The sequence below is a fragment of the Lolium perenne genome, chromosome 3 (genome assembly GCF_019359855.2).
Source record: "Lolium perenne isolate Kyuss_39 chromosome 3, Kyuss_2.0, whole genome shotgun sequence".
Lineage (NCBI taxonomy): Eukaryota > Viridiplantae > Streptophyta > Magnoliopsida > Poales > Poaceae > Lolium > Lolium perenne.
The window spans coordinates 145,413,456-145,437,610 of NC_067246.2; the positions used below are offsets into that span (position 1 = coordinate 145,413,456).

At 44.6% G+C, this 24,155-nt stretch overlaps 2 protein-coding genes across 2 annotated transcripts; one reads left to right on the forward strand and one right to left on the reverse strand.

Moving 5' to 3' along the window:
- The first annotated feature begins 5,163 nt into the window (after positions 1–5,163).
- On the forward strand, positions 5,164–12,578 carry LOC127327091 (uncharacterized). Its single transcript, XM_051353874.2, has 6 exons — positions 5,164–5,428; positions 7,093–7,474; positions 7,885–8,081; positions 8,167–8,308; positions 11,780–11,939; positions 12,023–12,578. Exons 1-6 carry the CDS (start codon positions 5,346–5,348, stop codon positions 12,049–12,051), a joined length of 993 nt encoding a protein of 330 aa, XP_051209834.1. The 5' UTR covers positions 5,164–5,345; the 3' UTR covers positions 12,052–12,578.
- Positions 12,579–12,905: 327 nt separating this feature from the next.
- LOC127327090 (polygalacturonase At1g48100-like) lies at positions 12,906–17,177 on the reverse strand. The gene is made up of 6 exons (XM_051353873.2): positions 15,973–17,177; positions 15,683–15,850; positions 14,259–14,303; positions 13,884–14,091; positions 13,710–13,791; positions 12,906–13,629 (listed from the first exon to the last, which is right to left on the reverse strand). The coding sequence occupies exons 1-6, from the start codon at positions 17,167–17,169 to the stop codon at positions 13,068–13,070; spliced, it is 2,262 nt and encodes a 753-aa protein (XP_051209833.1). The 5' UTR covers positions 17,170–17,177; the 3' UTR covers positions 12,906–13,067.
- Positions 17,178–24,155: the final 6,978 nt, after the last annotated feature.

Below are 24,155 nucleotides of genomic sequence, written 5' to 3' on the forward strand. Positions count from 1 at the left end.
ACCTTGTATGTGAATCACTCTAAAAGTGCAACACACCCTGAACCAATCATTACAACTCACTGATCCTAAATCATCGGGGTTAGGTCACGCTTAGAGCGATTGCATCTCATTCTTATGCATTATTGCATCCTTGCCAATCTTTTAAACATCGTCCTTACCGGACGATGATGCTATTTCAGAATTTGGAGTTATCACGTATCGAAGACCTTGCCTGCATAATCTTGCAGTCAAGAAAGGCAAGTTCATCACTTGCTCATGTCATTTGATTATTTTTATCAAATTACTTGCAAAGTATTATGGTTATCACTACTGCACAAAAATCAAAACCACTACTTTCATAACTATGAATATGACTATGTGGTGGGCAATGGAACCATGGATTGTGTTGATATGGTGGAGGTTCCATTGCACGGGCTTATATCCATCTAAGATTAAACAACAAATGTCGCCAGTGATTCTTGTGCCGTAATATCCGTGTTAACCATAAGATCCGGAGTGGGACGGAGTAGTCAAAAGTGTTTCCACCTCTCGTTCATCAACGGATGCGCTTTACCGTAGACACTTGTATCTGTCAGGGCAAGCGGTGGGCTGGGGAAGCCTTAAGTCCCCACGGCATAGTCCGTAGACACTTGTCGCTCGAAGTGCAAGCGGTGGGCTGGGGAAGCCTAAAGTCCCCACGGTATTGCGCTCTATGATGGGTTGCAGCTACCGGCGAAGGAGTTTGGTTAACGAGTCCCAAACTGTTGTCGTGGTCGGGGTCCATCCTTAAGTGGTATAAGAGGACCGACGAGGACCCAGGGTCGGGGTATGCAACAAAGGGTGGGTGTTCGAGGTAGCGGAGGAACATGATTGGCTAGACCTTATACCGGGCCTCACACCAAAGGAAGTGTGGACGGGAACAATTGCCCGGTTGGCACCAAGGTTAAGATCTCTTATGGGTAAAGCAACACACCTCTGCAGAGTGTAACGAATCGTGACCGACCACTCCCTGTTCCGGGATATGGAACTGCGAACGCGGCCGGAAAGGAGCTCCATGAAGTTCTAGTAAACCGGTGAAGGCTGACGGACATAGCTCTTCTGAATAAAAGCAACCTTTTGAAGAAATGGTTATGAAAACCTGCATTGGTATTAGACTTTCTGGTCTAATGCTGTAGCTAGTGCATTAAACACCTCTTTCCTATAATGAACTTGTTGAGTACGCTCGTACTCATCCCACTCTTAAATCCCCTGCTTAGATATGGAGGCATCAAAGGAGGATCTACAGTGCAACTCGAAGACCGAGGAGTCAATAATTACTTCACGAGACGGGACGCTGTCAGAGGAGTCAGATACCACAAGGAGAAAACCTAGTTTAGCCATAGAAGGGAACTAGCTTCCTAAACCTAGCTCCTATTTAGCTAGAGTCTATTCTTAGCCTCTGTAGTTAGTGAAATACTCTACAAATAGAGTTCGTGATAAGACTAGACTACGAGTCGTTCTTCTGGAGTTATTTGCAGATTTACCTCATTGTAAAGTAGGAGGCTGTGCTGATCTTATGTAACAGAGCCTGTATGTAATTCTATAGACATGCCTTGGACCCGCATATGTTTCTGTTGTACCACTCTGAGCGATATAATACTAGTGGAACGGTGTTTCATTGGTGTTATATCAGACTTGCATACTACACCATGCAGTGGTATGCCGGGTCACCACAATAATTTGCAAACAAAATATTGTGATATTCACAGTATCTCTACCAACAGTTATAATTCATAATTAAGTTTGTGGAATTGGTATGAGACAACCTTTAGGTTTGCAACGTTGAGGGGGAGTAAAATCCCTTGTTATAACTCGTTGATGATATCTTTTTCCCTTTATGAGTTTTCCCAAAGGTTTCTCATACAAGGTTTTTAACGAGACAATATAAATACAAGTGTGGACATATGACACATGGTTTCTCCTTAATTTTTCTCATCAGGTTTTAAAGGAGTTTTCGGTGGCATATTGTTATAATATTTCTCCTCAATTTTTTCCACATGGTTTTTTTAGGAGGAGTTTTGGATTGCAATATACAGACGACAAATTGATCAAGGGGGAGTGTTAGGAAATATAATATGTAATCAATTGTGTATGGGAGGGATGCATCTAGGAGGTGTCTGTTAGGGAAGAGGTGTCTCTCCAACACACCCCTTCAGCTAGCCTGTATATAAGCGGGTCTTACACACGGGCCACCCTAGCTGGCGCTCGACCGCGAACCATCGTCCAAGCGATCGATTTCCGACCAGGTTGATTTCCATTTCCGGCCTGTTCTCCCGCGCGGGCAGTTTCCGTTCCCGGCTCCTTCTAAGAACCTTTCCGGCCCAGGCCCCTTTCCTCGCGCTAGCAAAAACAAATATGCACCTCGCGAGATTCGAACCCGCAACCACATTCATGTCAAGCACGACAAGAACAGACCAACTCAGCTAGACCGATTTCGTGTCAAAGTAAGAGACGCACCTCTTTTCTCCTGTACAGTCTATATGATAAAATTATAAAAATGAAATTTCGTGCACTAAAAAAATACATACCAATTTCTCCTGTACAAGGATTTTTTCACTACGAGACAAAAGGACCGGGGATTAATGCATATCTTTACCAACTTTTTTAGCTTACAAGTTATCAACCCTATATCAACGGTAAACCCGAAAATTTACCGACCCTACCAACTTATTTATTTAAAATATTTTGTCGAATCATTTGGCTCACAAGTTATCAACCCGTTGCCTCGTTATCTATCAACTATAAATTTGTAAACTTAACGACCCTATCAACTAATTTCAATAAAATATTTTAGCGACCTTTTGAGTTCACAAGTTATCAACCATATGCCGTTATTTATCAGTGGTAATGCAAAAAAGTCATCTACCTAAAAAAAATAAAGTTCGGGTGCCACTAAATTTGTCAACTATATTATGGATATATTTTTAGCTCACAATTTATCAACCCCTCTACTCATTACTTATCAACGGTAAATGTGAAGAGTTATCGATCCAAAAAGCTAATTTTATTTACAATACTTTTGGAAACATTTTTAGCTCACAATTTATCAACCCCTCTATTCGTTATTTATCAATGGTAAATGTGAAGCGCTATCAACCCGAAAGTTAATTTCATTTAGTATATTTTAGAAACATTTTATCTCACAAATTATCGACCCCTTCGCCTGTTATTTATCAATGGCAAATGTGAATAGTTATCGACCCGAAAAGCTAATTTTATTTACAATACTTTTGGAAACAGTTTTAGATCACAATTTATCAACCCCTCTGCTAGTTTTTTTTATCAACGCAAAATATGAAAAGTTATCGACCCGAAACGCAAAAAAAAACTAGAAAATTTTGAGAATATTTTTAGCTCTCAAATTTATCAACCCCTCTGCCCGTTATTTATGAACGGTAAATGTGAAAAGTTATCAACCCGAAAAGTTAATTTTATTTATAATATTTTAGGAATATTTTTAACTCTCAAAAATTTATTAGGCCCTCTGCCCATTATTTATTAACGTTAAATATGAAAAGTTATCGACCCAAAAACATAATTCTTTTAGAATATTTTGTGAACATTTTTAGCTCACAAGTTATCAATCCCCTGTCTGTTGGTAAATATGAAAAGTTACAGACCTCAAAAGCTAATTTCAATAAGTACATCATAAGGTATTTATTGTGAGACAAAAAAGTGCCAAATATTTGAGTTGAAAGTGATATTTATTTGAGTAGCAAGTGGTAGTTCATTAGAGTTGCAAGTGAATTTTTCCACCCACTATTTTTTCCCCCGGAAAAAACATTGTCCCGAAAAAGGGAATAAAAAAGGTTCGTTCAAACAATATAAATTTGATACAAAAGTAACAAAAAAAAGTACAAACAAAATTGCGAAAAGGGAATTGGTAAAAGGGAATTGGACACAAAAATTTGTAACTACACCTATTGTAAGTATAGAAACTTTCATTCATATAGCACCAACGTAGGATGAAAAAGATGGTTAGCATGTTTGTGAAATGTATACATTATATAAATATAAATGGTAAGGTTGTGAGTTCAAATTCCTCTATTGCCAAAATAGTTTTTAGCCTAAAAATGGCAGCGCTGAAAAAAAGGCTCGGGATTAGCGTTTTCGAAATTAATGCTTTCTAAAAAATGCATGGACTTAATTACTGCAGCACCGGAAAGAGAAGATCCACGCACAGAAATGGGAAGACGTAAAAAAAAAAGATCCACGCGGGATTTGTGCTCGCCCGGAAAAAAAATCCGTGCGGGATTTCTGGTCCCCAATTAATACTCCGAAAACGCGTGGAATTAAAGGCTCGTATTACTTACCGCTAAGCGACAAAATAAAAAGAGATGGCGCGGAAGAAACGATCGCTGGCGCGGTCGAACGCTGTAAAGGGAATCTGCTTACACAGTGCAATGAAACAAGAGAATCATTTGCCTCATTTCTTTTTGTCTCTTCTCTCTGTAGTCTAACAGTGCCGTGCCGGGCTGATCCGTCGGCCAGGTTTGATCCGTGGGTAGAAGAAAAAAAGGGTAACGGGCTGTGTAGTGTGTACGGACTGCTTGCGACTTTCAGGGCCTTTGCTGTCGAAGAAAACTTTGAGGGCCTCGTTGTGTGTACTTCCATACGTGTAGCGCGTAGACTCTATGAGCGTGTACGATTCTGCATCGTGGTCGTAGGAAATTTTGGGTCGTCTCGTGGAGAATCTGCGATACGCGGACGTGTTAAATTAAATTAAACCTCGTCTAGAACTAGAAGTAGGTTGACCCACCACGGCAAAGCTGGACGAGAAGCAGGCACGTGGCAGTTGGAACGCCTCGCTGGCCGAGCCTCCCTCGCGTGGAAGCAGCGAGCCCATGACTCAGCCAAGCTCTTCCCATCCTCCGTGACCTTGAGACTTGAGAGCAACCAAGACCGAACTAGCAGCCACACGCCTGCCGCCGCGACTTCGCGGCCCCACCCATGCTGGGCCCCGCGTCCCAGCCCTCGCTGCTATTCGCAAAATCGCTGCGGTGTGCCGACCAAAGGCTGGAAACTTCCAACCCCCAGGTGGAGGTGCCTCCATTACTCCACCAACCCTACACTATTTTCCTTCGAATAATTTTTTGTTGCGCCGCACTGCCGGTCTCCCTCCTCCGCCCTCTACTCCCCCCCCCCCCCCGTGCGCATATTCGCCCGCATCGCCATAAAATCCCGCCGCACGGCGAGAGGGAACTGCAAGCAGCCCAGCCGACCAACAGCGCCGGAGCCTAGTCCTGCCCTCGCCCCAGCCTCATCTCCCGTGGCTGCTGCGGACCCCTGCGCCTTCTCTCCTCTCTCTACCGTGCGTGTATCGGCCGATGGCGGCGGCGACGGCGGCGGACACCACGGATGCGTCCACGGCCGGGCTCGCGCTCGCCGAGGCGAACATCAACTGGGAGAGGTACCCATCCTCGCTTCCAACTTCATTTTTTTTCCTGTATCCATTGCCATGAGGATGTTCGTGTCCTTTCTTACACTATTAGTATGAAACAGAGTGATACTCCGGTTTACCCATTCAGCGCCTTGCCCTTGCGTTTGGCCGTCACTAAATCGGCCTGATGCGGTGCCTGATGTAGGTTTACTCAGGGAAATGGGGATTCCTGGTGGCGGGATTGGTTAAAGGGAAGCCGATTCACGAGCGCATTAGCCATTAATTAGGTTGTTTCCTACATTTTCATGTTCAACTTTTCGGTACCGGAGCAGTCATGAGGATCACGTGCTTACCGCTGCCAGGAACACAAATTTGTACCTTTCTTCAGCACCCTCAAACTTATGTTCTAGGGAACGTCAACTCGCCTACGTCTTCCACCGGCTTCCTTCCTTCCTTTTGTGGACTTCTCTCAACACAAACTAGTGTGTTGAACAAATAGGAATCGACTTCTTTCTACAACATCTAGTGTAAATTTTCAGAGTCCACAAAAGTGAATGGCGGGTACCCAACAAAATAACTCTTTAAACTTTTATCTGTTATAATATGCATGGGTTGTCTTTTCTCTCTACTACCAGAATGATTCTCTAACTTGGCTGTTCCATACATTTTTCATTTTTTGGTGCTGGGTTATGGGGCAGTCATGAGGATCATGTGCTTAGGGCTGTCAGTTTGGAAAGGAACAGAAATTTGTACCCCTACCTTTCAACAGGCTGCAACTTCTTTTGTAGAGAACGCCAACTCGGCTAAACCTTCCTTTGTTCTACTTCTCTAAACACAAAGCAGTGTGTTGAACAAACAGGAATCTACTTCTTGTCACCATCTAATTTAACTTCAGAGTCCATCGAATTTGGAATGGGTACACACGATAACTGTGTAAACAGCCCCAACTTTTGCCTGCATCTTCGTGTTTCCACGGGACTAAATCGGCTCTTCGTGTTTCCTTATTAGTTATGCCCAGGTTACGGTTTCTATTCAAGGCCTTGCCTTTGGCCGGGACTAAATCGGCTCGATGCGGTGCCTCATTGAGGTATAGTCTGGGAAATGGGGATTCGTGGTGGTGGGATTGGTTACAAGGAAGTCGATTCAAGAGCGCGTTAGCCATTAATTAGGTTGTTTAGTACATTTACATTTTTAACTTTTAGGTGCTGGGTTGTGGGAGCAGTCATGAGGAGGGTCACGTGCTTAGCACTGTCAGTTTGGACGGGAACAGAAATTTGTTCCTTTCAGCAGGCCGAAACTTCTGTTATAAGGAACCCCAACTTGGCCACGTCTTCCACTGGCTTCCTTATGTGTACTCCTCTGAACAGAAAGTAGTGTGTTGAACAAATAGAAATGGACTTCTTGTCAACATCTAATGTAACTTCAGAGTCCATCAATGATTCCCAAGAATTCTGTAAACGAGCCAAACTTGTTCCTGTTAATATGCGCGTTTTTTCTTCTCTCACTCTCTATAGTACGATTGCTACCACAATGATTCCCAAGAACTCGTTCCGAAGCACTCACCAAGTAGATTTTATCGCTTTGGCTAGCTATACAGTTTTCTTCATATGCAATTATCCCTTGCTGGATCATGTACAATACCAACTTGTGAGTACATATGCTTACCGTTATAACAATTGATTTCTGTACTGAAGGTTGGACAAGACGAAGTTTCATGTCATCGGAGCAGTCCTGTTCACAGCGCAGCAAGGTGTTCTGCACCCAACAGCTGTTGTGAAGACTAGGATGCAGGTTGCCCAAGGAGGGCTTTCGCAGATGTCTGGTTTTGCCGTTTTTAGAAAGATATTGAGGAGTGATGGCGTTCCTGGTGTTTTCAGAGGTTTTGGCACCACTGCAGTTGGAGCTCTACCTGGACGAGTCTTGGCTCTGACTTCGCTAGAGATGTCCAAGGAAATGGCATTTAAATATTCTGAGCATTTTGATATGTCCGAGGCATCAAGGATTGCTGTTGCTAATGGTGTAGCAGGCCTGGTGTCAAGTATATTTTCGAGTGCATATTTTGTACCTCTCGATGTGGTGAGCATCCTTTCTACTCTTCTTTCCCATCCCTCTAAGCCTCTATCCTTGCACAGCCGATTTTTCTAGGCTTAATGGCATAACTAATATTGGAGGAAAAAGACTGAAAATTTATCGCAAATGTATCCATTTTGAAATTTGATGTATATGGTGCTACCTTTTCCAATATTTGAGGTTTTAAAAGTTATGGACCATTTTTTCTGTATGTCCTGGTAACCTTTATTCACCTGTGTACGTTTTCAATTCCCCTGTAGCTCTTGCGTTTTTTTCTGTATCTGAAACTGACGGGGTTATGGTTTGGTGGAATAAATTACCATTTAAATTAAGCACATCATATTTTATTCCTCTTAACAAGTAGCATTTTTTTTTGCTGTCTAGTTTACATGTTACTGTTTTGTATGTGCTTGTAGATTTGCCAGAGGCTCATGGTTCAAGGATTGCCAGGGATGCAAACATATAGAGGTCCATTTGATGTGATAAATAAGGTTGCCAGGACCGAAGGTATCCGGGGACTTTACCGAGGTTTTGGAATTACCATGTTAACTCAATCACCAGCTTCCGCCCTTTGGTGGAGTTCATACGGTGGTGCTCAACATGCTATCTGGAGGTGTGCTATCTAATATTTCCCTTTTCCTTTGTGTTCAATGTTTGTAGTGTCATATCTTGTTGATATTCTTGCAATCCCTATTTAGGAGCTTGGGTTATGGAAATGACACGCAAAAGAAACCATCTCAAACAAAACTTGTTGTTGTGCAAGCAACAGCTGGAACATTTGCTGGAGCTTGCTCATCGATTATCACTACACCAATAGATACCATCAAGACACGGCTTCAGGTAAAATTATTTTTTTCATCTCAATATGGATTGTTTTCTATGTTGGTAGATTCATCTTTCTCAAATATATAGCCAGTATGCTTGCCTTGCTTTTTTTTTTGGCATTGCAAGCTTCATGTTAGAAAGGCCCATGAATGCTGAGCAGGGCCGTCTTCAGGAATTTGGGGCCCCAGTGCAAAATGCAAACTAGGGCCCTAATTTCAAATTTTTATTGAATATCTTATTTGAGTAAAGCATGTTTTCAATTTATTATTAATATTAATGCTAAAATCGTAAGAAAAAGAAATGAACTAACCTTATATTCTACATGAAATCTTTTACGAGCACCGAATAAGCCGACAAGTACTTTGAATCAGTTGAGTATTCTAGTTTTACAAGAATAGATAATAGGATCAAACCTTGCTCGCCTAGTCGCCTGATCTGTCGTCACAGGGTAGATTGATTTGGTGGTTAGAAGAAACGGACTGAAACGGCGTTGGCAAAACCAAATCGGGGTAGTCTCCTGTCGATTCATCAAATGGAGCATCCTGGTAGGCTGCAGGCAGGGGCGCAGGGCGACCGGCTCTTGGCTGATGGCATCTGGATATTTTTTTTCCGATCTTGTTCTACCGTTCTGGAAGACGTGGGCTAGAGCGATTCATTTTCTTCTTTGGTTTTCAGAATAGATCGATCGCGAAACCTACAATGCGGGTGAGGCTCGTGATTCGAGAGGACTGTTTGTCGTTTCAGAACTGGACTTTTAGGTGGGCTGCTGTTGGACCATCAGGGAAATTATGGTCTGGAAAATTTTGTTGGAACACTGATAGAGTGCAGGCCTGGGCTGGGATTTGGGGGCCCCAAAATTTCAGGGGCCCAGTTCGGTCGCACGGCCCGCACTGCCCCATAGACGGGCCTGATGCTGAGTCTTGATTGTTGTCGTAGTTTTAACCTGGGAAATGAACTCAGCATTACCGCAGTATCCTCTTGGTGTGACCTTTTTATACCTTGTCAGAAAAGTCAGTTTTGTTAGCAGTCCCTTATTGGTAGGTGCAATTACATAGGGGAGGAAAAAATTGTGAGCTCTCTCTTAAGAGGAGCTCTAAAACTAAGTGTACATGGGAGAAGGTGGTTGCACCAGTGGTAATAGGCTGACCCTCCAAATAAGCAACCAACTGTGTCATATGCCCTTTCAACCGTAGGATCGACCACATCTCCTGCAGCTTTCCTTTGCTTATTTCACCACTCTCGAGAAACACAACACCATGGTTTTCCTTTTGCCTCCTCGCTCCTCACGGCCTCCACCTCCTCTATTGGTATTGATATCCTTTGCGCTGCCTCCTCCGCTAGAATGTAACACTTGCTTTCCGCTCTTCTCTCCTTTTTCCTTCAACTACCCTGACCCACCAAAGTTGTTCTTTCTTCCTTCCTCGGGGTATTGAGCGCCACATTTTTGGTCAGGGTTATTAGAGTCTCTTCAAACTTGATAAAGATCCTGCAATCTCAGGATCTCTTGCTAGTGGCGAATTGCCAAACGTTTTTGGTCAGCGGTTGTTAGTCTCTTCAAACTTTATAAAGATCCTGCAATCTCACGATCTCTTGGTAGTGGTGAATTGCCAAATGAGCGATCCTGCCTTTCTGAGTAATGTGATGGCTTATTGTTTGTTTGGATTTCCACTTGGTGATTTTAGTAGCTTCTGCTATTGTTGTGTGGCTGTGTTTGCACTTTCTGTATAGTCCACACAGCTGGACCATGGTTGATACATGTTCTTAGAGCAAGTACAATAAGGTACAATCAGCTGGCTATAAGAGATAAAATATTATAAGTTTGCTTAGTTGGAGGAGAGAGAAGAGAAGTGGGCTCTTATCTAATAGCCAGCTCTAGCACGTGCTCCTAGACACTATGTGAGACTAAAAGGTGGGTCATGTATTATAAAAGTACTACACTTTTATAGCTTACTATTGTACATGCTAGCTATAAATTGACTATAGATGATGTGGCAAATTGTTATAGCTGGCTGCCGGCTACACTATTGTTCTTGCTCTTATGTGGGTTCCAGCTGCAAAACTGGGCAAGGCTAGCTAATGGGTGACCGTGCCCCTAGTCAAATCCGGCCATGGGTGACCATGGCAGGGCTGAGATTGGATCATGACAAGGGATAGCTGACGGTGAGCGGCACACAAGGATTGATCGTGGCCACGAGCACCCGTCACTGATCCTTACTGCATACATTGTTTGCAGTTACAAAGTCCACATAGGCCTGACCCCTGGAACCATAAGTTTGTGGTATTGCCCAGTTGAGAATGTTTTGGCTGAACTCTGATCATAAATATTGTCAATCTTGGGCTATGTGTTATGGACTTTGATCCACGATTAGTAGCTTCAGTGACTGGGCTCATCCTTGACGTGGAACAGAAGCTCCAAGGCATATTAAAACTGTTTATTGATTCTTGTCTAAAATGGTTACACTCCTTAATGGACAAGCATGTCGGAGCCTTGGACATGCTGGCCGGCCTCAGGGCCCTGGCCCCATGACCCTAACAATATTGTGCACATGGAGAAGGCGCAAACTACCCTGCCCCACCTACTCACCTAGTTACGGGCATCGGATAACATAGTTACGTTGCTGCTCCTTCCTGCCCTTCGGTACGATTGATTTGCATCACTTACTGTACAGGTGGTAACTATTAGCTCAAAATGAATTGAGTTTCCTTCATAGTAGGTTTCTTGCAAGCTCATTTGTTTAGCTCTAACATGAGTGAGAAGTCGGCTCATCGTGTTCCCATGCGCAGGCCACTGATACCTAGGTTTCGCCGCAGAGCATATCTAGTGATCCCACACTTCATGTGATACCATAATACCAGCCTTTAAAATTCAAATTTGCAAGTTTTAATTTTTTTAAATATGTGAATGTTCACAGAATGTGTGTCACCATCCCTAGAATTTGGAGAACAAAATTCAACGTGCAGAGAAATAAAAAGACAAATCCAACATGAATAGTGCCAGAAAAGACAAAAACACAAAATGGCACTGTTCACATAGCAATTTGGATTTTTTTGTTTCTCTGTGTGTATTCCAAATTTGACTGAAAATTCTAGGGAATGTAAACACACAACTTGTGAACACCCAGAATTTTGTTTCAAATTTTTTTGGCATATATAAATTTGAATTATAAAGACTGTATCATGGTATCACATAAAGTGTGGGATCACTAGATAATTTTTCGTTTTGCTGTCATATTTATATGTATTGAAAGATATTTTGGAACCGAATAGTTGCTGATGTCAGCACTATTCAGATGAATTTGTCATATCACATATACAGCTTGCCTTGGAACCACGTCTTGGAAGTTGTGTATTCCTTATGATATGAACTGCTTGAGATGTCTTTGCAATGTTGCCAGTCGTCACATGTGGTTGCAGTCACACTATATTTTTCAGAGTTCCCTTGCTGACGCTTGCCAGGTGCTAACAGCGTAACATGTGTTTTCTCAGGTTATGGACAACTACGGGAGTGGAAGGCCATCTGTCGTGAAAACTACCAGGCTGCTGCTACGAGAAGATGGCTGGAGAGGTTTATATAGAGGGTTTGGACCGAGGTTTCTTAACATGTCCCTTTGGGGTACATCAATGATTGTCACATACGAGCTAATAAGTAAGCCTAGTTCTGGAAATCATCATCCATGCCCTCTTTAGTCTACCTGGTTGATTAACTCTTTTTTCCTGTGACAACTGCAGAGAGGCTTTCTGTGAAGCCTGAACAATGAGCTTTTGGGTTCTGCTCCACCCAGTTGGTCATCGTTTCCGTGTTGGCCATCTAGTGAGCACATTTTTTGGTACAGGGATTTGCAATTGGAACAGCGATTGGAAATTCTGATGCAGGAATCCCTTATGAAGCTTTAACATGTTCCCATATGAAGCAATCTTGTAAATACTTACTCTAGCTATGTAAGAGTTGAAGGTGCTCGTTTACGGATGAAATAGCCATGAATGGGGTTGAAATAGCCAGAGGCTTCGTCTGGGTACTGGAGCACGTAGTCGTTGTATGAGTTGGAAATTTTGTATCTTACTCCCTCTGTTCCATTCTATAGTGCCTATTGTTTTTTGGCACGGAAATTAGCGCAAGAGTATATCCTAGGTAGTAAACTCAAGATTGTGTTTTATTGTACTTTTGTAGCTCACATCTTGGGATGAGACGGCATAGCCAAATCAATTGAGCAGATGTATTATCATACTATTAGTTATAAGTTTGTCGCCTTAAATTTTCAATAAGCATACATAGTTTGCTGATGTATCTCTACCTGTGGATGTATTGCCTCTTCAATTTCATGCCCGCTTGTTTCAGTTATCAGCAGGAAGCATTTTGCAAGCATAGCTGTAAGCTTTCGAACTGTTGTGATGGTGCTGCCTAATACATAGTGAGTCAAGGAACAGTGTTGTCTGCTTACATATCTTCTTCTATCTCTGGAGTGTAGAATACAGAGGCTACCTCAAATGGTTGTTTGAATGAACTAGCGAGATGAAACATAAAACTGTTATGAAACAGGTGTTCCCATGTGATGCTCAGCGACAGAGCAAGTGTCGAGCTGATCTTGCACAATGGGGCGCTCCTGAGGTGCTCTAAGCTCTCGAACTCTTGTGATGGTGCTGCCTAATACATAGTGAGTCAGGGAATAGTGTTGTCTGCTTACCTATCTTCTTCTATCTCTGGAGTGTAGAATACAGAGGCTACCTCAAATCAAATGGTTGTTTGAATGAACTAGCGAGATGAAACATAAAACTGTTATGAAACAGGTGTTCCCATGTGATGCTCAGCGAGAGAGCAAGTGTCGAGCTGATCTTGCAGGGACTCAGGCCTGCCTTCTTGCAAGCAGTTAACTGGCGGCACCGTGAGCGTGGCCACCGCCCCGTACGCGTTCCAGCAGTACGGGCGAGCCAGCGTCGCCTCGCTGCTGCTGCCGCCGGCGGCTGGCCGCAGCTCCACGTCGGTCATGGTGATGTCCGTGCAGGCGACAGTGTCGCTGCACGCGAAGCGGATGGGCCCGCCACCGCCGTGCGGCTGCTGTTTGTAGGTGCCGCGGATGTCCTGGTACGTGATGCCGGCGACGCGCACGGCGGAGGTCTGGTTGGCGCAGCCGTTTCCGAGGCAGTAGTACTGGTCGATGACGATGCAGGTCCTGACGTTCTCCATCCGGACGCCGGCGAACTCGACCGCCGACACCGAGCCGGCGCCGCCCTGCCACGTCTTGATGCGGAGGCCGTTGTCGGAGTCGACGATCCGTGTGTTTCTGACCGTCACGTTGGAGACGCACGCCCGCGTGTTGCGCACGCCCAGGCTCCCGATGCTGCACGCACGGACACGAACCCAGCTATCAGCGTCAACAGCAACGATCGAGAAGTGCGACAAAAGCTATGGCTGCTTTACCTGATGCCATGCCCGTGAGCGCATGTCACGTTCTCTATGTGGACGGCGGAGCAGCCGGCTCCAATGGAGATGCAGTCGTCGCCTGCAGCGACTCAAATCACAATCACGGGTCAGGGCTCGGGACGAGTACTGTACTAGTAGTAAATAATGTTCGTACGGACACAGCGTACGCACCGTTGTTTATCCTGGAGTTGTGTATCTGGACGGACTTGGTGTTCTCGACGTGGATGCCGTCGGTGTTGGGGCTGAACGCCGGCGAGCTGATGAAGAGACCGTCCACGCGCACCTGGTCGCAGTTGTCGAACTTGAGGTGGAACTGCGGGCTGTTCTCGATCCTTAGACCCTGGACACTCACGTTGTTGCTGACGAAGAACCGTATGAGCTGCGAACGGGACACAGATAAGTGCAGGAAATCTAGCCATTTTGTTTACTCCAGGCAAAGATATGCATGACAGGGTGCAAAGGTGAAGGAGATTAATGTATCGATGATTGCTGTGAGATAAAACAGAGTGTAATCCAAGTGATTCAGTGATTGGTTGGTGCACTTACTGCAGGGCTGTCACATGGTCCGGGTAGGGTTGATCCGTTCGGGCCCTGAACATGCATAGCAATGTTACAACTTGCTGCTTGCTAGAAGCACAAATCAATTTATGAATAGATTGATTCAACTAACTAATTAAGACACAGTTTACTATGCAGCAGAACAAACCTATCAACTCTCAAGCCTAAACCTTCTAAAAAAAAACTCTCAAGCGTAAACATATTTTCATAAAAGTAAATTTTCCTATGAAAATGTATACAAAAGTAGACCATAGGAAAATTTCTTATGGTTTCAAATCCTACGAACCTAACAGCCTCTATAGGAAAAATTCCCAAGGACTGAAATCCTCCAAAATTCTGGAATTCCTTTGAACTAAACGAGCCCTACGGTCAAATAAGATTTTCTAGCAAGAGGTGAGGCTTGTTGGAAAAAATCCTATATCTATGACAACTAAGACATACACTCAACCCCTATAGTAATTTCCTGCTTTTCTCTGACATGCAGCAAAACAATTCCTATTACTGCTTCTTGCATTTATTCTGTATGATTAGAAATGACATGACATTCTACTCCTGTGTTTTCCCTATTCTCGCGTTTTTCAAACCCTAGGCACGAAGGAGGCCCTTATGCTAGTCTTATTTATGACATACTCACACCTAGTTGGAGAAGGTTCGTCATGTATCTACTTACTCAACATAAGTGGTGCTAATCTTCAAATCATGACATCTGGAGGCTACCATTTACGGACTAAAACTTCTGTTGCAGGGTTTGTCCCTTATGTGTGGGTGCACGGCTTGGTTGTACACACCATCTAAGCATAGATAAAAGTCAACTATTTATAGTTACATCTGTTATCTACATCGCTACTCTATCTGTTTCTCAATACATTGTAAACAAGTTCTAATCATAGAGGGTGGTGGTTTGCCTCCTGGGTGCATTTGCACACGGATATACACTAAAATCACAAAAAATGTTTCAGTTTTATAACATAGATGTATCATACGTGTCTGTGAAGTGTTGTGAAGAAAAGGCATACATAGTATATGATGTATTCTACGCAAAATAAACAAAAAAGGATGTCTCTAAAAAGAAATTATACAAGCACTATATTTTTTAGAGATTTTTTTTAACACGGCCCCAAGCTTGTCTTTACAAAGTTTGATCAAGTATGTGGAAATAAATATCACCAATTGCAATACAAATTTCATTCTATGTGAAAATATATTTTATGATGGGTCTAAAATATCGATTTGATTTGATATCGATATTTTTTGCTGCATACTTAATTATTTAAAGTTTAAAAAGTTCGACTTTTATTAGTACAAGTTATATGTATGCAATGTATTGTGCAACAGAGGAAGTACAGTGTGAAGAATTGATCAATAAAAATAAATATTCTATGTTCTCTTTTCAAAAATGAAGTTTTACGTACCCTATGAGGTTTGCACGGAAGATTCCACCACTCCTCCCCGTTGCCCTCAATGGTTCCTCCTCCCGTGAGCGTCATGCCATCGGTCTTATAGAAGGTTATCCATTGGCGCCGGCTATCCGCCTCCGGCCAGCTCGCTGGCCCGTCCGGTGGCATCAGCACGCCGTCAATCTAGAAGAGGCAACGCACGAATTCCCATTGACAACGTCGACGACGCCAAATTAATCAGATTCAAAACGGGTTCACGGGAGCACCGTCCATATGCAGGAAGCAGGAAGATGTGTGCGGCTTACTTGGAAGGTGAGCCCGGGCTTGCACGGCCCCGTGAACACGGTGGAGGTGACCGTGAACACGCCGTCCGACGGCACGAGCAGCGTGGCGGACTCGGCAGAGCACGCCTCCTTCCACGCCGCACGGAAGGCGCGGGTGTCGTCGGCGGACGAGCCGTTGCCTGACGCGCCGAACGCCCTCACGTCGAATACGTTCCTGCAGGAAGCTGGCGCTGACGGCGGGAGCGCTGAGGGAGGCTTTGCCTCTCTCATGGCTGGAGGTACTGCCGGTGGCTTTGGCAATGGCAGTGGCGGCGGCTGCACTGGCGATAGTGTTGGAGGCTTGGTAGGAGCAAACGGTGGTGTTGGCAACTTAATGGTGGGTGGCTGCGCCGGCGGCGATAGTGTTGGAGGCTTGGTAGGAGCAAACGGTGGTGTTGGTGACTTAATGGCGGGTGGCTGCGCCGGCGGCGATAGTGCTGGATGCTGGTACGGAGCAAATGGTGGGGGCTTTGCTGCCGCGGGAGGGATCGCATGGTGTGGTGCCGTTGGTGACTGTACTGGATAGTGTATCGGCGGCTTTGCAGAGGGGCGTGGCGGTGACTGCGCCGGCGAGAATGCTGGTGGATTGGCAGCAGAAAATGCCAGGCCATTTGAGGCCGCTGGAGGAATCGCGTTGTGTTGTGGCGTCGATTTGGCAGGAGACTGCGCCGGCGATGGTATCGGTGGCTTGGCCGGGGGAATGCGCGCTGGATTGACGTGTGGAAGCGTGGGTTGCTCGGCCGGCGGGAGCGCCGGCGGCTTAGTGAGATAAATCGACGGTGGCTTGGCATGAGAATGTGACGGTGGCTTGGCTAGAGTGGGCGACCTTGGCGCGCCCACAGGTGAGAAGGCCGGTGGTTTGGAAGGAGGGTGTGACAGCGAGCACGGCCTGGTGTTTCGAGAGCGCGGCGGAGGGGCGTCGCGGAACCCCGGAGAAAGATCCGGTGGTTTCACCGGAGAATCGCCATCGACGACGTAGGGAGGAAGCGCCGATGGGGGCTGAGAGATGTGGCTGTGGTGTCCGTGGTGGTGTCTCCGGTGCTTCCGGTGGTAGCGCAGCAGTGTCCTTGCGTTAGCAATGGGGAGGAAGGACAACACGAGGAACACCATCGATATGGCCACCGCGCGGCGCCACGGTGGAAGTGAATGCCGGTAGACCGCGCTTGCCGGTGGCCGCATCGCCCACCCCACCCCTGGCTATCAGTGGCGAGCCGGATGCTGGGAGTCTCACTGGAGCCTGGTAAGACGGCTGGAAGAGTTAACAAGGAAAAAGGAGGCGCTGCATACACGATTACACGTAGGAGTACATCATGTGGTCGCGAGCTAGCTTTAGTCTGTGGTATATATACACATATATTCTTGTTGTGGAGTGATTTCAAGTTGCTAAGATTTTCTTTTGAGAAGAGTAGAGGCAGATTTAATAATCATTGGCATTTTCTATTTAATGCGGTTATTGCCAGTTTGGATTTGAGAGAGCTTTCAATGACATAGAGGTAGTTTACTTGGGCAAACAATCTTTCGAAACCTATTTACGAAAAGTTAGATCACGTACTGGCGGATACCAATTGGGAATCAAAATACCCTATGATGTCGGTACAGGCTCTAGAACGTATAGTAAGATTGTCGAATCATGCTCCCATTCTTTACACTACTGGACTACCTAGACCGCCGTCTATTCCTCAATTCAAGTTTGAAAAAGGTTGAATGGTTACAACGGGAAGGTTTTCAGACTATGGTCAAGAAGGTTTGGGAAAGACCAGTTACTTGTAACTCTCCAATACAGAGGTGGAAATAACAAAATGCATGTTTTACGCAAACACCTGTTTGAATAGGCTCGTCATACAATTGGGTTAATTAAGAAAGAGAAGCATCGGCTTGCGTCTATTATAGATGAGCTTGAAGCTTTTGCGGAATTTAGACCCCCTAACCGCACGATAAATCGAGCTTAAAAGCCAATCGAATGCAGATATAGCTAAGCTTCTGGCAGATGAGTAGCTTAAATGGTACCTACGTTCTAAATCCTAGTTTATTCTTGAAGGGGTTTTGAATAAAGATACTTTCATAGTATTTCCAATGGCAGACACAGGAAGAAATTTATTTGGTCTCTGGTTTAGGATGAGGGCACAATTAAAAGCTATAATAAACTGAAATCGTATATTGCTAGTTATTACAAATTACTGGTCGGCGATCCAGAAGAAGGGAATTTCTCTATGGATGAGTCTAGAATAGATGACCCCCCAATGTTTTTATTGAGGAAAATGGCTTACTTATCGCACCTTATTTCGAGGACGAAGTAAGAAAAGCTATTTTTCAAATGGAACACAATAAAGTCCTTGGTCATGATGGCTTCCCGGCTGAATTTTATCAGTACTTTTGGGAAGTAATCAAGTTTGACATGCTAAAATTGTTCGGTTTGCTCCATTCTGGACAACTAGAACTGTTTCGCATGAATTTTGGTGAGATAATTTTATTGCCTAAGGTTTTGGAAGTAGAACGAATACAACGGTATCGACCTATCTGCCTTCTTAATGTTAGCTTTAAAATTTTCACTAAAGTCGCCACGATAAGGCTGAACTCGGTGGCTGACCATGTAGCGCGGTCTTCTTAGACTGCTTTTATGCAAAGACGTAACATCCAAGGTGGGGTGGTTATCCTTCATGAAATAGTCCATAGACTACATCGTAAAAAGTTGAATGGAGTCATTTTAAAATTTGACTTTGAGAAGGCTTACGATAAAGTTAAATAGTCTTTCCTCCAACAAACTCTCAGAATAAAAGGTTTTTCTAATGAGTGGCGCTCTTTAATTCATACATTTGTCTCGGGAGGAAGTGTAGCTATTAAATTCAATGATGATGTTGGCAAATACTTTTAGACGAAAACAGGGCTTAAGCAAGGCGATCCATTATCACCAATGATATTTAATATAGTGGTTGATATGCTTGCTGTCATGATTGAACGCGCTAAATCTGATGGCCAAATTGAAGGTGTGATTCCACATCTTGTAGATGGTGGATTATCCATTTTACAATATGCTGACGACACAATTCTTTTTATGGAACATGTCATTAAAAAATCAATGAACATGAAGTTAATTCTTTCAACGTTTGAGCAATTATCGGGTTTGAAAATAAATTTCCATAAGAGTGAGTTGAATTTTTTGGCGAGGCTCTAAACTAGGTCGAACTGTATGCTGAATTATTTGACTACAGGCAAGGCCAGTTTCCGATCAGGTATCTGAGTATTCTGAGTCATTATCGAAGACTTACAAACGTTAAATGGATGGTTGAGGAAAGAATACAAATTAGGTTAAGTAGTTGTAAAGGCAAACAATTATTCTTGGGAGGAAGATTAGTTCTTATCGACTTAGTACGAAGTAATATGGTATTATATATGATATATTTCTTCCAACTTCCTAAGGGAGTCTTAAAAAGATTTGATTATTCTTGATTAATATTCTTTTTCCAAGGAGATAGTGAGAAGAAGAAGAAGTATCTACCGACAAAATGGAATGTGGTTTGTCGTCCGAAAGATCAAGGAGGTCTTGGAATCCAAGACCTTGAGATAAAAAACAGGGCCCTACTTGGAAAATGGTTGTTCAAGCTATTAACTAAGGACATAATCTGGCAAATCCTCCTCCGGAGAAAGTATATTGGCCAAAATGCATTGTCTTAGGTTTTTTGGAAACCCGGCGACTCTCACTTTTGGGCTGGTCTTATGGCGACGAAGAAAGTTCTACTTCCCATATGGTTATTTTTCCATTAGGCATGGATCAGAGATTAGATTCTGGAAGGATAAATGGCCAGGAAATACGCCGCTCCGAGAAAAATATCCAACATTATATTATATACTTCGACACAAGAGTGATACGCTCGCTAAGGTGTTGGAATCTTCCCCACCGAATGTGTCGTTGAGACGAAGTTTCCTTGGACCTAGACAAGCATTGTGGAATGACTTGTTACAGCGTCCGAACTCTGTCTATCTGATGCAGTGTTCCAATGTATTTAGTTGAAATCTTACTTAGAACGGATCCTTCTTAGTAGCTTCTATGTATAATGCTCTTATTCAACGTGTTGTTCCGGTCGATAATAATAAGAAAATTTGGAATATGAAGATATCACTCAAGACTAAAGTGTTTGAGTGGTATCTTCGTTGAGGGGTAATTCTTACAAAAGATATGATACGGGGTGGCCTTCGGACACCACCGCCTCAAGACCGATAAGCCCTCCTCGTGGTCCAATGACACGAGCTCGAGCCAAAGCCCTACACCAAGAGGTGAATTCGCTCCTCTCCACGTATGCTTTTGATACCCCTTTGGATGGCTTGCTACTTCATGCAAATACCCTATGTTCAATCAGGTACATCGACCAAGACGCGAGCCATGGAGACCAAGCAAATGGAGAGAGAGCTGGAAATGATGAAGATGGAGCTACAACGCCCAGGCCGGAACTTCCGCCCCCCAGGACCGGAACTTCCGGCCAGATGCCCTCAAGATGCCTTCCAGCGCCCAGGAAAAAGGACCCAGCCGGAACTTCCGCCCCAGAGGACCGGAACTTCCGCCCGCCGGAACTTCCGCCCGCCGGAACTTCCGCCCAAGTTCCGAAAGTCCGCGAAAACCATACTGGATGTTACTGCGGGACAATGGCGGAATTCTGGAACAAGGCCGGAACTTGGCCGGAACTTCCGCCCCGACCGGAACTTCCGCCCCACAAGACCGGAACTTCCGCCCAAGATGACCGGAACTTCCGCCCCATCGAACTTCAGCACAACAGCACTTTTCAGCGTGTAACTTAACTCTTCGCCCCCACCTATAAATAGCCTTGTTGGCTCAGATCTGAGATTAGACTTGATGTGAAATTAAACCTGAGCTTAGCTCACCCTTGTGGGAACCCTACCTAGATCTTTGATCTTGTACCCACCCGGGCTCCTTATCGACTCGTGAAGATCTCTTTGGTGACTTCTACCGTTTGTTTGATCTTTTGCTTGCACTTCTACCAATTTGGTCTTTTGCTTGCACTTCTATCAACCTTTCGGTCTTTTCACCCTTCTAGATCTTGCGAGCTTCGATTTGTCGATCTCTTTGCGGGACTTCTACCGGAAGGTCTTTTCTCGCAACCTCTATCGAGTTGGTGGTTCGGGCCAACGAGGGAAAACCGATTTGTGTGCGTGTGTGTGTTATATCCCCACGATTCCCCTACGTGTTCTTCGTGTTCATCGCGTTCATCCACCTCCCCCCACGAATTCCACCCAAATCCGTAAAGATCGGGCACATCCTTGGGCTTAGCCCTTATCATATGGTATCAGCAGCTCTTTGGTTGCCACGGATTTGACCCCCACAACCCCCAATTCCACCAATTTTGCCCAAAAAAATTTCCCAAAAAATAGCCCGAAATTGGCCTTGGATCGATCTCGCGATTGGTTGAGTTGTTTGTGGTTTTGCTCCAATAGAAACTTGTCTTTGGTGTTGATCTGCAATTCCCCCACCTTACCACAGCTTTTAGTGCCAAATTTTCCTCGAATTCGAAGGATTTCGGCCCGGATTTCTGCCCAAATCGACGAACAGCCCGCAGATCTGATTGCGACCGGAAGTTCCGACCGGCAGGACCGGAAGTTCCGCCCACGGACCGGAAGTTCCGCCCCTCAGGACCGGAAGTTCCGGCTGGCCGAAATTTTGACAGCAACCTTCGTTTTTTCGTTTTGGTACTAACCCCCTTGTGTTTGGACTTCGGTTTGAGTGCCATTTCAGCTACCACAAAGCTTCCGCAACATCGACAACGACGACGGCACCCCGAGGATCCAAGCGGTTCAATTTGACACCTCCACCATAGCAAGTTCAAGATCGTCGGCCACCATCATCAAGTGGTATAACTTGCTCCTAACTTGTCGCCCTAGCCTCTTTTGCATACCTTTCCTATCGAGAGTGGCTTTCTAGTGTTGCGAAGCATTGCACAAGCGTCCCGACCGTGAGGGTGTGCGTGTGTTGAGCAAAACTACGAAGCAAGCTCGTGTGAAAAGATAAGCAAAAGAAGTGTGACATACTTACATAGATAGTAGTATCCTTACATAGTGAGAAAAAGAAAGAAAAATACAAAAAGAAAAAGTGTGTGAGTGAAACCTATACACAAAAGAGTCCAAAGCTTTTAAGCAAAAGAGAGAAAAGAGAAGAGAGGCGTCTTGCGCAAATCTTGTTGCTTCTCAATTTTGCAACCAAGCCACGGTCTCTCTTGCGTTGGCGTGACACCGAGCTAGTAGTCTTCGTTAGGACCATTTTGTTCTTGCTCATTTTCCAAGTCGCGCTAACCCCATTTTGTCCCACGTGTGTGTTCCTCCTTGTGTATGCCTTTTGTGATCACCGCCTTTGACTTGTGACTTTTGGAACTTACCCACTTTTGACAATAGACTTTTTGTTTGGTTCTTCCATTTGGCTTTCCACATCCATACCTAACACCATATAGAGTTTTTGTTTTGTGTGTGTGCATACATATCGGTTGCCCTCCGCCTTGAAACACCTTTTCGATTTTGGTTTGCAAGTTTTGACACTTTTGGTAGTCTTTCCTAACCACCCACCACATAGTTCTTGTTTTAGTTGTAACCATGTCTAGTGGAGAAGGGAACCAACTACCGATGACGCGGCACCAACATTGGATAGCTACTCAAGCCGTCCACGCCAAGCTCAATCAATTTGAAGCCATGCTCAAGGATACCAATGTCCGCTATGAAGAAAGAGCTCAAGTGCAAAGGAATGACCTCAACAATCAAGTTCAAGACCTCAATGAGAAGATTGAAACTCAAGGCAATGAGTTGAAGGCAACACTTGCCATACAAGGTCAAGAGACAAGGGAAATGAAGACGGCGTTGGACAATATCCTCCATACACTCAACCGTCAAGAAGATGGAAGACAACACTCAAGGTATTCGCGCTCTCATAGCTCAAAGTCACGAGCTCCTACACCGTCTCACCATGATTCCAATGAAGACCCATGCCACCATAATGTGGATGTTCAAGTGCTTCACCAACAAGCTCAAGAAGCGGAGCAAGCTCGACTTCGACTTGTCCAAGAACGTCAACGCCTTGAAGAAGAGCGCCTTCACCAAGAGAACCTCAATGCTCAATTCCAACAATAGCAAGAACGCCTTCGACATGATAAAGAGCTAGTTCGAGCAAGGGAACAAGCGCGTCTCCGCAATGAACAACAAGCACTTGAAGAACAAGAGCGGCAACGACAAGTACAAGAAGCTCAAGCTAGAAGACAACACCTTCATGAAGAGGAACAAAGGCAAGCGCGCCAAGAGCGCCAAATCATCAATGTTGTTCATCCTCAACGCCCTCAAGGTCAAGACAATCGCCGCCATCATGATGATCGTCCTCATGCTAGAAGACCTCCTCCAAGGGCAAGAAATGAAGAATCAAGTCATCACCAAGCATCAAGTGAAGAAAGTGTGATGCATCGACACCCCCGCAACAATGATGATCAAGATGAAGGTCATGGAAGACCACCTCCTCGTCAACAACATAGCAACAACAATAGAGATGCTCAAGGTCCACAACATCCACCTCAACAACGTCAAGACCTTGGTGAAGAAAGAACACCTCCTAGACGCAATGACCGCAATGAAGAGGAAATCTTTGGGAAGCTCAAGTTCACCATGCCTAAGTTCCATGGAGAAGAAGACCCCGATGCATACTTATCTTGGGTTCTCAAGGTTGACAAGATTTTCCGCATACACAACTTCTCCGAAGCAAAGAAAGTGGCCATGGCATCACTAGAGTTTGAAGGATATGCAAATGTTTGGTGGGAAGAAGTGAACAAGAAGCGTGACAAGGAAGATCTAGAACCCATTGCTACATGGGAAGAGATGCAAGAAGTCATGCACAAACGCTTTGTACCCAACCACCATAAACGCGACCTCTTCAACAAGCTTACTCAACTCAAGCAAAGCTACAAGTCCGTTGATGAGTACTACAAGGAGATGCATATGACCATGATGAGTGCCAATGTGGATGAGCGAGAAGAGCAAACAATGGCAAGATTCTTGAATGGATTGAACATTCCCGTCAAGAGGATAGTGGAGTTCTTGCCTTACACCAACATGGTTGAATTGCTTCATCAAGCTACAAGAGCCGAGCGCCAAGTGCGAGAAGACATAGCTGAAAGATCGAGATGTCG

Excerpts from the sequence above, each read along its gene's own strand:
- LOC127327090 (XM_051353873.2), bottom strand. The coding sequence starts at position 17,169 with ATGCGGCCACCGGCAAGCGCGGTCTACCGGCATTCACTTCCACCGTGG. Across the intron at positions 15,851-15,972 it reads AGCCCGGGCTCACCTTCCAA|ATTGACGGCGTGCTGATGCC; the intron begins GTAAGCCGCACA and ends TGCCTCTTCTAG. Across the intron at positions 13,630-13,709 it reads GCTCACGGGCATGGCATCAG|CATCGGGAGCCTGGGCGTGC; the intron begins GTAAAGCAGCCA and ends CCGTGCGTGCAG.
- LOC127327091 (XM_051353874.2), top strand. The coding sequence starts at position 5,346 with ATGGCGGCGGCGACGGCGGCGGACACCACGGATGCGTCCACGGCCGGG. Across the intron at positions 7,475-7,884 it reads ATTTTGTACCTCTCGATGTG|ATTTGCCAGAGGCTCATGGT; the intron begins GTGAGCATCCTT and ends ATGTGCTTGTAG. Across the intron at positions 8,082-8,166 it reads GCTCAACATGCTATCTGGAG|GAGCTTGGGTTATGGAAATG; the intron begins GTGTGCTATCTA and ends ATCCCTATTTAG.